The following is a 14,109-nucleotide window of genomic DNA, read 5'->3' as shown; positions in this document are numbered from 1 at the left end:
AGGAACAAGAAGTTCTCCACCTATGACATCATAGGTCACATGGTTTGGCAGCTATGATTTTTTGAAGAATAAACCTTTACAAAATGTTCTCCAGAACAGCTTGATAGATCGAGGGGAAACTTCACCCACATTTTCCTCAAGGCTTGGGAATATCAGGGTTTTCACGAATAATTAATAGGTCACATGGTATGGCAGCCATGTTGGTTTGAAGGAAAATCTTTGAAAAATTCTTTCTCTTGAACCGCTTCATCAACTGAAGTGAAATGTCAAAATTATGATCTAGTAATCATGGGGAATATACATTTTAAATTTCAACCTTATCGGACGCATGGTCTGACAGCTAAGATTATTTAATATTTTGAATATGTATTCAGGGATTTAAATCAAACTTGGTACAAGTGTGTACAATGATGTAATAATGTGGGTGGAGGCATATCTGGTGATCTCAACATCGAAGAGTGCCCTTCTAGTTCATCATCTTTTGCAACGTTTACTTTGATTTGACATTGTGACATTACTGCTGAGAAAGGACTTTAACAGTTCATATATGAAATTGGTAGTGTAGATAAGACTACCTATGAAGAGGTGTTTAAGAATAAAGGGTTTATATGGCCGAAAGTGGGTTTGTCAAAACCACAGATCTGCCTTTTTTGCACTCTTACCCCGTGTTACGCCAACCACCAAGCGTGACCGGGAACATATTTGAAGCTATGGTGCTGCTTCTGCAAAAACAGCAGCAACAAAGAACAGCCGGCCTCTCTAGCAGGAGATGTAGGAAGCAGATAGAAGAAGTTTTGCCGTGGTATGATAAAATGGGGAAACCGCAAGACATACAAAGTGGGTAACCTGCGTCAAACAGGGACCGCTGTTACGGTCAGAAAACAAGAAACAGAGGCCTTTGGGGAGGAAAGTGGGGGTGGGGGTGCAGGGGGGGGGAGGGGTGGCGGTGAGGACGTGGCAAGAGGTGAGATCTATTAGGAGAAGGGAAGAAGATTGAGCATAATCTTTAATAATGACGTGATTACAGACCCCCAATTATAACCAATGCCATCCCAGGTAGAACAGATTTGCTTTTTTTAGATGATGAAATCAAAAGTGGGACTGTTTTTATTGTTGTTGTTTTGATTTTCCAGATGGTACACAAGGCACATAGGAGGTATATTCATGCTGCTTTTTTTAGATCACCACTGATTATGGTTTGAAAATGTTTCTGTGGTGGGCACAGAAGGAGCCTCCAGGTTTCGACCTCACCCAGAAACAGTGGTCTGCGCTCAACAGGATCCATACTCTCCATGCAAGGACATCACACCAACTCCACAAATGCAGTTTCAAAGACAGCCCAGCATGTGAATGTGGTCACGCAGATCAGACTATTCATCACGTTATGAATGAATGTCACGGACAGAAATTTGATTAAGGATTTAGGGCAATCCACCTCACAACAAACAGTGATGCGACGTGGCTGTCCAACTTAGAATTAGATCTATGAGCTGTGATTTGTCATACGCAAGATTCGAAGAACGTAGACCATAAGTATATGTCTTATAGTGGCTAAAGGACTACAGGACTTTGTTGGAGAAATAAAGAAGAGTCACTCTACATATCAAGCTCGGAAGTCTAGTCAGCGAGAACACTCTTTCGAGAGGATTCATAAGTAACAAGAAGACAAGTATTTTTTACAACAGCAATTTTTAAAACAATTATCAAACTTGCGCTTTTACAGAAGTGAAATCACTCTGAGTCACTTTAAGGCAGAGCAGAGCACCTTTCAACACATCCTCGTGTCGTGGAATTAGAGTTTCCTACTTGCTTAAGCCTGGAAAAGTCCTAACTTCCCACGTGACTTACCATCATTGCTTCCCTGATCTGAAATGACAGCACTGTCAGCATCCCGGGTGTCAGAGATTTGCCTCATCGCAGCAGCATCTGGAAGGAAGAAATATAATTGTATTTAGGAGTGCCTTTTTTCGCCAGGGTGAACAAGTCCGACACAGCTGACTTTCTTTTTTATGAAATACTGTGGTTGCAACGAAGTGGGCCCTCAAATGCTGTCACCGCAATTCATGAAAAAAATAACATTACTACAGCATTCCACACGTCTTCCTCTTGCCCACACTTCCCAATTATTTCAACAGCCAGTGAAAGCTTACTTTCCTTTTCAACTTTCCGCTGAAGAGACAGCGGCCGATTATAAAAAGAAAAGAAAGCCATTAACATTTTGATCGCCCATAATCAAGGTCTGTAGGCAGAATCATCTGGATATTCGGGGTGTAAATTTGGTCCGGGTTAGGAAGAGGTGATAAGTGGGGATGACTTCAGCTTGTCGCTTCGTGTCCGGCACGAAAGGACCGATTCTCAAATGCAGTGAAATGCCACGGAGTTATTACCATATCGAAAAAGGGCACCTTTTTAATTTACAAAGGAGCCACATTCATGTTCTAATAGTGGAAATAATTAAATAACTGCCATGCACCACATGTCAGGCCTCGGTTCGGAAGGGGGCGCTCATGCATGCCTGACTCCCCAAGTACACCCTTGAGTTGGGAAAAGCTTAAAAGCAATGTTGGTATGCTATGTCACCTGCCGTTGAAGAATGCTTGTGATGGAACGTTTTGGTATCGAACACTACCTGTCAGTCAATTCCATTTGATTACTTCCTTGTTGTGCACTGAATTGCATATAGGCCTACTTTGAGCCGAAGAGCCATCGACACGTTACGTGCGCAAATGAATAGAAGGTTGACAGATTGAGAAATGTAAAATTGATAAAGGGAAATGGCAAAGTAGGGGGTGTGAAATGAGGGTTTAAGAAGGAGCAGGAATGGTTGGAGGTGGTTTGGGGTGGTAGGAGTATGGTAAGGGGGCATGTGGGGGGTGGGGGACGAAAGAGCATTTTTCTTCAATTCTTTCTTGAATAGATATGTATATTGCCCCGCATGTTCTCAAAAAAAAAAAAGAATACAAACAAACAAAGAGGTTTCTGTGTTAAAAGAATGTGGAACTGGAACAAAGTATAAATACATTATGAAAATAGCAATGCATAACTTGTATCCCTTTATACTTTCGCTGCTACAGTATGTGGCTGTACGGACTGTCTCATCCAATAAATGCAATGTGTAGTAAGAAGTGAGTAAGCCCCCTTGTGATCACGTCCCTATGGCTCACAACTCATCTCTGCCCACCGGTTGGTTACCAATGCTTTTTAACCACCTTTCCAGATGCTTTTCTCGGAGGCCTGGAAATAGCCTGTCTGGACAGCTCAGTCACTCACTCTGGCTATTGGTCACTGTAAGAACTCACTATTTCACCACAAAACGTGAGCATTGCCATTTGCCATTGCAAAGGTACCGCACTCACCACGTGTACTCACCGATCTCACCGATCAAGTCTATGCATTTTGTCAAAGTGTTGGGTCGTCTCGATCCTTTTGTTCAAACTTTCCTGAGTTGGTTCATTTACTCTAGTTGACATCAACAATGAGGTTTCGGTTGATTTTTCATTTTCTGCCGCATGCTTATTGCAGCAATATGGGTTCAGGCGATTCGCAATGACCTATTGTGGAAAAGCGAGTAGATTTCTATACTCCCCCCCCCCAAAGGCAATTACAGCCTTGATGGGAGCTGCAAAAACTCAGCAGAACTTTAAATTAAAACGACTGGAAAAACATTCCCGAAATCACGTAAATTCATGAACAGCAGCGATTCATAAAGTCTTAAATAGTAATGGAAGAAAATTACGCTAACGGTAATGCAAAATCTGGAACACCGGGATTGCACAATTTTTTTCCCTCCACAGTCGAAGTGTCGGCGGTGCGGACAGAGAAATACAATTGATGATGGCGGTGTATCAAATGCACCACGAACACTCACCACCTACAGAGAATTTGATTCCAGGCTGTAGAGACCTTTCCACCAGTGTCTGGCTGCTTCCCTTAAACGTGGCTTATTTCCCTTAGCCGCCACACCCCGCTGGCACTTTAAGTAGGTGAAGCTGATCTGATAGAATCAGGAGTGTGTGGTGTGGGAATGTGGGAAATAGGAAGGCGCGTGGTGCCTGCTTTGGACCACGGTTGTTTGTTACCAGATGCAGATAATGATTAAGTGGTGTATAAAATATATATATATATATATATATATATATATATATATATATATATATATATATATATATATATATATATATATATATATATATATATATAACCTGTCTTGTTTTTCACTGTTGGAACAGCTTGTGATTCAATTTCTTATCCATTCAAAAATCAAGTCAAGTCTGATATCTTAAGTCTCCCCGTATGGCAGGATGACACTCTGTTCACATGGGTGATAATAAGCTTCCGCCTGAAAAGGGAAGAGGCCTTCATCTGACACTTCACTTGACACTAAATATGAGAATACGACAAAGAGTACAAGTTATTTTTTAAGAAACCAAGCAACTTTCCCACAGTGTCTAAGGCTCAATGCAATGAGGAGCTTGTACGTGGATACCAAGAGAGACAAGAAAATTAGGACACACAAACCAGATTCATACGGCAATACTGTATTATGAAATGATCTCATTGGCCACGCATGACAAAATCGAACCCATGCAACCAGAAAACGTTTTGTCAATACCATAACAAGTTCAATATTATTGATCAAAGCTGATTGATCGGGGAGTTTATTTATTTATTTATTTGCAAGGAAATGCATGTCGTGCAGGTTGTCCGTTTGCAAGATAACGACCAGATTCGCAATGTCTACAAGCGATCCAAGGTTACTCACAACTGCATTATTCAGTCAACTACAACACTGTGCCACAACAAATTATGATATAGCTGAGTGTGCAATCAACACTGAACTATGTACTCACCATCCGTGCCCAGCGATGCTTGGGTACCATCCGTACTTGCCCATGTTTCATACCCTTCCTCTCTCGTTCCCGCATCATCCTCTTCCTCTTCCTCTTCTTCAAAGGTATCGGGCTCTTGCTCCATGGACATGCCAGGGAGTTCAGGAAGGCCAGGGCTGATTTCTGGTGCATCTCCACCTGGCTCGGAGAACCTCGAGGCTTGCTGACCTTCATCCATATCATCCGAGTCGGAGTTTGAAGCCAGGTGCGGCACTGGAATTGAGTGAGACGGTCAAGGTGAGATTAAGTTGATGCTATTTGAAACAAAAAAACTTGAATACTTCGTCAGCAATATTGGTAATTGAAGTATTATACATAAATTACAAAATGCTTCAATAATTAGCATGTAATGGTAATTGCCGTGAGATTGTTGATCAATGCAGCTGAGATTTTATTCTCAATATGGAGACTTAACAGCATGGTTGTCATACATGAACGTCGCAGTGCAGGTTTTAACTAAATTTGTATCTCAGAGACCATTTTGCTGCAAACAGAAAGTTTTGCTCCAGCTCCAGCACCAGGATTCATTAAAAAAAAAAGAAAAAAAAAGAATGGAACAGTGCTGAAACATCGAAGATTGAGAGAGTAAAAAGCGAGAAGAGTGACAAGTGATTGTTGAAGGAAAAATATAAAACAAGAAGAAGAGGCCATACAACTTGGCTTGATTTATTTATAATTGGTAAAGTGAGATAGTAAAGACAATCAGAGGAAGTCAAAGTCTCCTTTGAAAACAAATCAAACAGGAAGTCAAGGGCATACTGTTTTCTGGATGCTACTTTTCTTTTCTTCTCTTTTTTTTTTATACTTTAACCATATCTTGGAGAGCCAACGTGTCGGTATGGCACAACAGAAAGCAACATGGCAAGTGACGACCTAGCAACGAGACCATTAAGCGTCATCCAAACTTTTTTTTTGCACATTTTCATTAAAGTTCTTGCCGGGGAACAGCTGCGCCTGAAATGGCACGGCGGCGGATGCCAGGACTCCGGAATTCTGGCCACTCGGCAGAGTTAAAACTGCAGATGCACAGATCTGCTCGGCAAATGTGGAGGTCTTTAGGAAAATTAATTCTCTCTGCCAAGGTTTCATTTGTGCTCACACTTGCCCGGGTGGCGGTGGCGAGAGGGCTCTTAGAGCGGGCCCTGAGTGGGCCCGCGATGTCACGGCACAATCTATTCGTACCATGGGCCATCTGCACTCGTCGCTTCACAGACGGCCACTGCAAATATTGCCACGCGCCCAGCCATCTGCGCCCCGCATACGCGCGCCGTCATGGCCTGGATACACGCACCTCTGTCCCTCCATCTGTGCCTTCGCAGAAGCATCGAGATGCCAACACCGCTGTGTCTGCACTGGCGCATGAGCAATGATGATCACTAAATATTAAGTGTGGCACTCTGACACCAACATTTCCACTCAGGTTAGTCGAAGGCCCAGGTATAGGACCACACGCGTTCATTTCCCCAAACACCAAGGTTGACGTTTACTCTCACAAGCAAGATCGGTGCATGATCAAACACAGGCAGGCACAAAGAAAGAAGGAATTAATCTTCAAACATGCCACGGCAAATTCCCTCGAACATTTTGAGCTAACATTTGCTAATTAACATGCAAAGCTGAGTCTCTTTCCCAGGCCAATGTACTCTGCTGATCTTGGCCTTGCTCCGTGGTCTTGGCGTGATATGCATTGTGGCTCGATTCCACGGTTGGTAATCGCTCACCAACAAGGGTCTTCATTCCATTGCTGGAGTTTATTTTGCTGCTGTAGTAAAAGAAACTGTTTCTAATGGAAGTAGAGGGTATGTGTTTCAGGTCTTGATCAAAGGAGCTACCTGCTGCTATAAAGTAGTAAATGAGTCATGACGGGCAAGATGGCTTTCGCCCTCGAATTCAGCATTCTCCAAGTAATGTCACCAAGTCCTCGTCTGCAATCAAGCATCCACTTAAATGCAGTGTTGGTGAGTAAAGTTTGTGCAGTCAAACAAATAAACGCAATAACAACAGGGCATTTGTCGGTTTTGGTAATCCTTGCAGTAAATACAGTACATCTGCCAGACCTTATGGTGCCACACAAGGAGGGAGATGCGAGCACGTTTATCCGCAGAGGACCACAACAGTTTAAACATGTGCCTCGCTCCTCCGCGGAGTTCACATTTTGGGTCACGTGTCTCAGTACATTCAAACAATGACCTCTGGAATTGCAATTTAAACTGTTGTGACCTGTCCACTGGCTCAGAATTTTCCACTTGCAGTTTTGTATTGAGTTGTGGCAAATAAATGGTGGTTGCCGCCCGCCATCTCTTCGCCACTTCACACACGTTGCTGTTCCACCACCCCCATCGACTGCATGTGTGAGCTGCGTGCCAAGATAAGTCATCGGCCACTGTAACGTGTGGTGGGTACCGTCTGGCACTGCATTCACGGTGTGGCGATAGTCATGCCAACCGGTGGGAAATACAGGGATAGAGGAAAACACGCTTGAACCGCATGCCACCTAGACTAGTCAGGAGTACCAACAAGGCCAGACAATGTGCATTTTAATGGTTGGAAACAGGAAGGGGGCAAACATTGAAGCTGTGAATTAAAGTACCTTGATACCTAAAGCTAAACCATTAGTTGAGCAAAATATATGATCACCTGACAAATACTAAGGAGTGTTAAAGTTTCCTGTTTACCTTTTACAAAATGCACACTGACCAGTTCAAGTGAGTCAGTGTAATTTCAGAATTCAATTGTACTGTAAACACAACTCATGTATTTACAGATGCAATACAATTGCATTGTGATTATGCAATACAGCGCCGTCTTAAGTTGACCGAATTACCACTTTGAATCACACTAGAACGACCCAAATGTACGTCCACATCCCTGGGTGCAATCGTCTACCGCAGAAGCAAAAGAAGATTTCATGCTTGGATGCCTTCATTTATTTATTTATTTATACTGGTAAATTACAAGTATATTCAACGTGTTTCAAACTTTGATAAATTAGAACTTGGTAATATTTCTTCACTTTCTGAATAGAGCCACAGAATACTGCCAACTTTTCCCAGCCAGGATCCCCGAATGGGTTGAACTGGTAATCTCCTTAGTTTTCTCTTTCTCTCATGGTTTAGGATTTTCCCATATTTTTATTAGTTATTTATTTATTTTGTATACAGAGTGAGTGCTCGTGGAAGAGCCAGAACACTGAACGGATCAGGACTCAGCAGAGCGAGGAGAGCGAGAGAGAGAGAGAGAGAGAGAGAGAGAGAGAGAGAGAGAGAGAGAGAGAGAGAGAGAGAGAGAGAGAAAGAGAGAGAGAGAGAGAGAGAGAGAGAGAGAGAGAGAGAGAGAGAGAGAGAGAAAGAGAGAGAGAGAGAGAGAGAGAGAGAGAGAGCCAACAGCAGGGTTGAAAGACAAAATTGATTGACACTTGGACAAATAATGGGTGTGGAGAGGAAAGAGGGGTAGGAAAGGACATTTGGGGTGGACAAGATGGATGCAGAAGCAATTTCAGGAAAGGAAACCATTTCAACTCGCATTATGAGTACATTGGGAGAAAATGGAACGAGCTGGGTTCTGATGATCTTGAATGCAATTCACTTACTGAAAATTAAGGTTTATGCTTCGCGAGAAATGTACATATTGTTTTAAAATGACAACAGTGCTAAATAAAAATGGAGTATGCTTCTTTGGATTCAGGTGTCAATCCAAGTATATTCCATGGAATTGACAGAGCTTTTCAGGGAAAGTTTCTGCTCAGGACATTTTAACGAAAGGGTTTGACACGAGCACTTTGAAAAATTTAGATTTGAAACTTAAAGAGGATTTCATTACAAAGCGGAGTGCCATTCATGTTGTAATTACAATCAGAACTTAACTTATTGCTCTGCGATTAACTGAGATGAAACTTCCTGTACAATCAACATTGTACAAGAAGGAGATATAATATGGGAATGAAAAATATACGGAATACTTACATTTCATTCCTGGAACCTGGGTATCAAAAGGTCAGTCAACAGGATTCGGCAGACGTGGCCGAGGCTAACCCACGTGTACACCCTTCCACACCCTGCCTGAAAATGGGCTGCCATTGGGAGCGGCTTATCACGACGGGGCCAGTCGCCACAAGAGGTTTTTTTTTGCTAAACACGGTCATTCCTGCCAGTAAACAAAGCCGTACTGAGCTCTCAGCTTCCTCTCACAGTTATCCGACCTGGCTGGTCGGCTGCAATATTTAATTATCGTTAGGTCTGGAGACCACTCTGCATTGTCATGTCCATTGTTGGATGCAACACCAGTCCTTCCGTGGCTGCAAAGACCCATGCTTCGCTTTTAATGAGAATAAAGTATCACAAAAAGTTTTTTTTTTAAATAAACAAGAACCTCTGCAAAAAAACCCCTCAAAACAACAAATATATATATATATATATATATATATATATATATATATATATATATATACATTTATTATTTAGTGTATTTTTATATCAATTGTCAAATGTTGACATTGTTGTTGGATTTAGTCACACTCCATAACATATAACTAACTCTCACATACTTACTTTCCATTGTTTGTTGTTGACACAATTATTTATGTACTTTTTTTGTATAAACAGCTCTATGGATAATGGGAGGACTGATAGGATAGCTCAGAAGTATGTGTACAAGTAATGGGACACTTGCCTTTGAGCAGCCTGGTCTTGATTCGATTCTCGACCTGATGATAAACTGTCTGAATGCAGGTTGGGCGTTGTATCAACGGGTGCGCCATCTCTCAGATCTGTACACTAAGCTGGCATTGACATTTCAGATCCCACGGTATATTGGGACAAAAAGTGGGCGAGTTATCGCCAGCTCCTTTGGCCGAATTCCAAATCAAACTCGCTCCAGTCGTAGAATACTTGGGCCAATCTCAATGTTGTATGAGCTGCCAACTCCATGCTCGAGGGATATGGTACAAAGAGAAGCTGAATATATGGGCTAACGGAAATACCAAATTGACAAAGGGTCGAAGATCAACTTTAACACTGACATTGAAGTAGCAGAGAATCGTTCAACACAGTAATATTGATGGGTAACATGGATTGAGTTTTCTCTTTCTTTGGTTTATCATTATACCAGTCAATAAGTTAGTGCTAATCTGGAGGAACACTGAATGCTTTCCATGCAAGTCAATGTTTTGGTATTAAATTATTGCATTTACCACTTTTGAAATAGAGGAAAGGAGTTGTTTGTGATTACAACCAATTAATGAACATATACGTACACCTTATGGATGTGATGGACGTCCTGGTGTTACTGTAGCTGGGGCAGACAAGTCATGATGATGGGCTTCAATGGGTTTCATCTGCATTTCCCATTCACATCCTCCCTTCCTGTACCATTCCTATCAACCACCACCTGCATGTTAAAATGCCCACAACTACAGCACAAGTTGTCCATCATGAAATGAAGAGAATCAACAGTTCTCCTGATCCTCCGTTACTGTAACCAAGCACGCTTCGCAGCTCACGGCAGGGCATTGACCACACGCTCAGTGCCATTGAGACTGTTATGGATTCGGGATTGTTTTGGCTTGCTTTATAGCACAATCGTTTACTAAACTTCACACGAGTCCACTTTATGTCCAGGTTACCCATTTTGAGAGGAAAACTGAACTGAGGCTAAATGAATTGAAAAGCTGGTATGAGCGTGAGAGAGGAGGTGGACAGGTTGAAGTTTTACGCAGGTAGAGGAGGGGGTGGGGGTTGTTGGTGAGAAACATGCTTGAATAAGATGCAGGTTTCCAGCTCCATTCAAGAAAAAAAACCTATAGTATTGTATGATTTACAAATCGTCTTCGCAAGGAATGTTAAGATCTGCTAGCACTCACTTGTAAATATTTAACTCCACATGGTACCTTTCAAAAAATAGTTAATCAGTGTGTTTTTCGTACTTTGAGGGATTTTTTTTTAATTTCTGCCCTAAACCGCAGGAGCACTACATCAGTGGTACAAGCATGCTCCACTAATGATGCAACCAGGAAACTGAAATGGGAATTAATTTGTTCCTGCTCAAACATGAGATAGATAAATGGATAGATAAGTATAACAGACAAATACCGTTTGCTTTTTTCTTGCTTTGATGTACATTAAGCTTTTCATATGAATTAAAATGTTAGTGTTGCTATTGGTATTGATGTCTTATGATGCTCGAAACTGAGTTTCAAAGCCCGTACACTCTACATTTTTGTCCGTTAATTGTCTGGATTGATTGATGTCTTTGTTCTGGATGTAATTTGTGTACAAGCTCTTCCTTAAGCCAATTACAACAATGTTAAAATGAAATCAAGAGTAAAATACTCTCTTTATTTCCTGCCACAAAAGGGAACAAGTCAATACCACCATGCCACCACCCCCTCCCCTTTCACAAACACACACACACACACACACACACACACACACACACACACACACACACACACACACACACACACACACACACACACACACACAGAAATGTTGACCAACAACATCCAAACTTCTGACAAGAATCATCACAGAAATGATATACTATCACCAAGCACAACAAAGAGGTTTAGGGGCAGAACAAAAGGGATGTAAGAGAGGTTGTTATGGAACAATTGACCACCTACTACTCAATAAGGCCATACTTGAAAATGGCAAAATGCGAACAATCAAATTGTTTACCGCTTGGAGAGACTATAAGAAAGCTTTTGATGGTATCCCACATTCAGGAAAGATAAAATGCATTCAAGTATACAAAATGAATCCCCAAATAATCAAACTGATTGAGGAAACAATGAAGCTCTGGGATACCACATTGATATGTCAGTACTCAGAAGGAAATGGCGAAATACCAGATGTGAAGATATGGTGTGGGATCTTCCAAGGAGATGGTCGTTCCCCCCTCTTGTTTTGTCTGACCCTGGACCCATTGAGTAACCTCATCAACAAACGAGGACATGGATTCACCCTAACAACCAATAGAAGAACATCCAAATAAATAGGAAAGGTGACACATCTCCTGCACATGTCTAATTTAAAGCTCTTCACACCAAATGACGAAAAATTGGCAGAACAACTAAAACTAGTAAAACAGTTCTCCGAGGATACCCAAATGGAATTTGGACTAGATAAGCGTGCCAAGTGCACATTTGTACAAGGTACAACAACAAAAACAAACAACATAAATATTGACCTTGAAACACCAATACAACAGTTAGAAAACGAAGCATCATACAAATAACTCAGAGCAGAAGAGGGCAACCAAATATGTCACAAACAAATGCACAAAACAATCGCCAAAGAATACCAATGTAGAACGAAGCTGATCCTGAAAAACGTATCTCTCCCTCCGAAACAAAACCAAAGCCATAAATCAACTAGCAGTACAAGTGTTCCAATACAGCTGTGGAATAATAAATTAGCCCCAATCATAAATCAGTAAGTTATAAAACAAAACAAGAAAACTCCTAACCATCCACAAAATGTTCTACAAAAACCGGTGCATCCCAAGAATGTACCTGCCGAGACGAGAGGGAGGGAGGAGCCTGGTGGAACTCAACCAGGTGCACAGAGCGATGAGTGTCAAACTAGCTGAGTATGTGAAATGTTCAACAGATTATAATCAGATTCAATTTGTAAACAAACATGAACACAACAAACCTGAAAAAGTATCCCTAAAAAAACTCACCTTGCAATTTTTTTTTTTCCAAAAGCAGGTGTGAATAGAAGATGCCACACAGGAAAATGAAACAGCAACAAATACGGCCCCAACAATTGCAAAAAGACCAAATAAAAATATAAAAATAAATATCAACAAATATACACCAACAACTAGGAGAATGACAAAGGAAAATAAAAATTAGAATTGGACTGAGTTGGGAGAGACAAAGAAGGCTCGTTGGAATGGCCAAGAAGACAAAGGTGGGACAGACTGGGACAGAGAACAAATAATAACAAGAAAGATGTCGTGAATAGCACGATACTTGCAAAATCCAAAAAACAAATTTGACCTTAAAAAATAATTGGTGGGTGAATTCAATGACAAAACACAAATCCCCTTCAAATTTCAAGTCAATGGGATGAAAATTAAGGATTTTAGAAATTCCACTGAGATTGTTGACCTTTACACTATAGTTACATTTTGGTTGATGTTGACTTAAAAAATAATTGGCTGGATGAATTCAGTGACCGGAAATATAAATCCTCTTCAAAGTTCAAGACAATCGGATGAAAATTGAGGATTTTAGAAATCTCACCTAAGTTGTTGACCTTTTGACCTCAAAAACCAAAGGCTTCTTACGTATGACGACCTCTACTATGGAGTGAAGCTCCGTGAAGATTGGTTTAAAATTTTGACCTGCAGGTGATAAACATAAAAACAGAGACAAACAAACAGACAGACAGACAGACAGACAGACAGACAGAATAGCACACGCAACCAACCAATATACTTGCAAAATATTCGATTTTCGCAAGTAATAAATGCCGAAGATCAAGGACACTATAACAATGGATTTTAAAAGATGGTGGGTCTGAGCCAAACGGACAAATGTAAGTTCTGCAAGACACAAGCAGAAAGTACTCGTCACCTGCTTTTGGGATGCAAAAACCTCTCATCAGAACAACTTTACACACAATGGCACAACAAAGTATGCAAAGTGATGCATTGGCATATCTGCAGAAAATTCGACATCCCAGTTTCAGAAAACTCATGGAAACACAAACCAAGGGAAATCATTGAAAATAAGGACATCGTGCTCAGGTACTACCTGATGATCCCATTGAGCGTGAACACAGAAAACAAAGCCTTGTGACCAGACATCGTTCTCAGGAACAAAAAGAAAAAGACAGCATTGCTGACTGAGATATCAGTACCAAGCGATTTTGGCGTAAATAATGCAAAAATCAAGAAAATGACCAAATACCAGGACCTCAAAATGAGATCAAGAGGTCTTGGGAGCTGAAGAGCATCAAAATTGTTCCAGTAATAATTGGAGCAACAGTAATGATAAAGAAGAACCTCATTGAGATTTTAAAAACCATCCCCAGGAATATTACGACAAATGAAGTGCAATTGGAGGCAGTCTGGGGTTCAGTGAGGATCCTGAAAAGAACCCTCAGAACAAAACTCTGAGAACAACAAAGTTGGACAGCTTGGTCCATGAATTATGATCCCTTACTGAAGTGAAGGCGGATACTTTGAGTCCTCGCCCTATCTCTCAATGGAG

At 41.2% G+C, this 14,109-nt stretch overlaps 1 protein-coding gene across 12 annotated transcripts in view; it reads right to left on the bottom strand.

The window, feature by feature from the left end:
• The window catches only part of LOC147030395 (zinc finger E-box-binding homeobox 2-like), a 276,269-nt gene that overhangs the window by 35,457 nt on the left and 226,703 nt on the right, over window positions 1-14,109 (bottom strand). For 6 of the 12 annotated variants that reach the window (XM_085874387.1, XM_085874394.1, XM_085874389.1 and 3 more), the window contains 2 exons: window positions 4,851-5,102; window positions 1,849-1,926 (listed from right to left, as the gene is read on the bottom strand). In XM_085874387.1, the coding sequence (XP_085730513.1) occupies window positions 1,849-1,926; window positions 4,851-5,102 (330 nt within the window). Of the gene's footprint in view, window positions 1-1,848; window positions 1,927-3,868; window positions 4,009-4,850; window positions 5,103-8,851; window positions 8,969-11,733; window positions 11,854-14,109 lie in introns of those variants that run through there. The other 6 variants (XM_085874385.1, XM_085874386.1, XM_085874393.1 and 3 more) reach the window with 6 other exon arrangements.

The sequence above is a fragment of the Eptatretus burgeri genome, chromosome 3 (genome assembly GCF_056783735.1).
Source record: "Eptatretus burgeri isolate ZD-2024b chromosome 3, Ebu_testis_v1, whole genome shotgun sequence".
Taxonomy (NCBI): Eukaryota; Metazoa; Chordata; class Myxini; order Myxiniformes; family Myxinidae; genus Eptatretus; species Eptatretus burgeri.
This window is presented reverse-complemented; position numbering and strand designations above follow the sequence as displayed.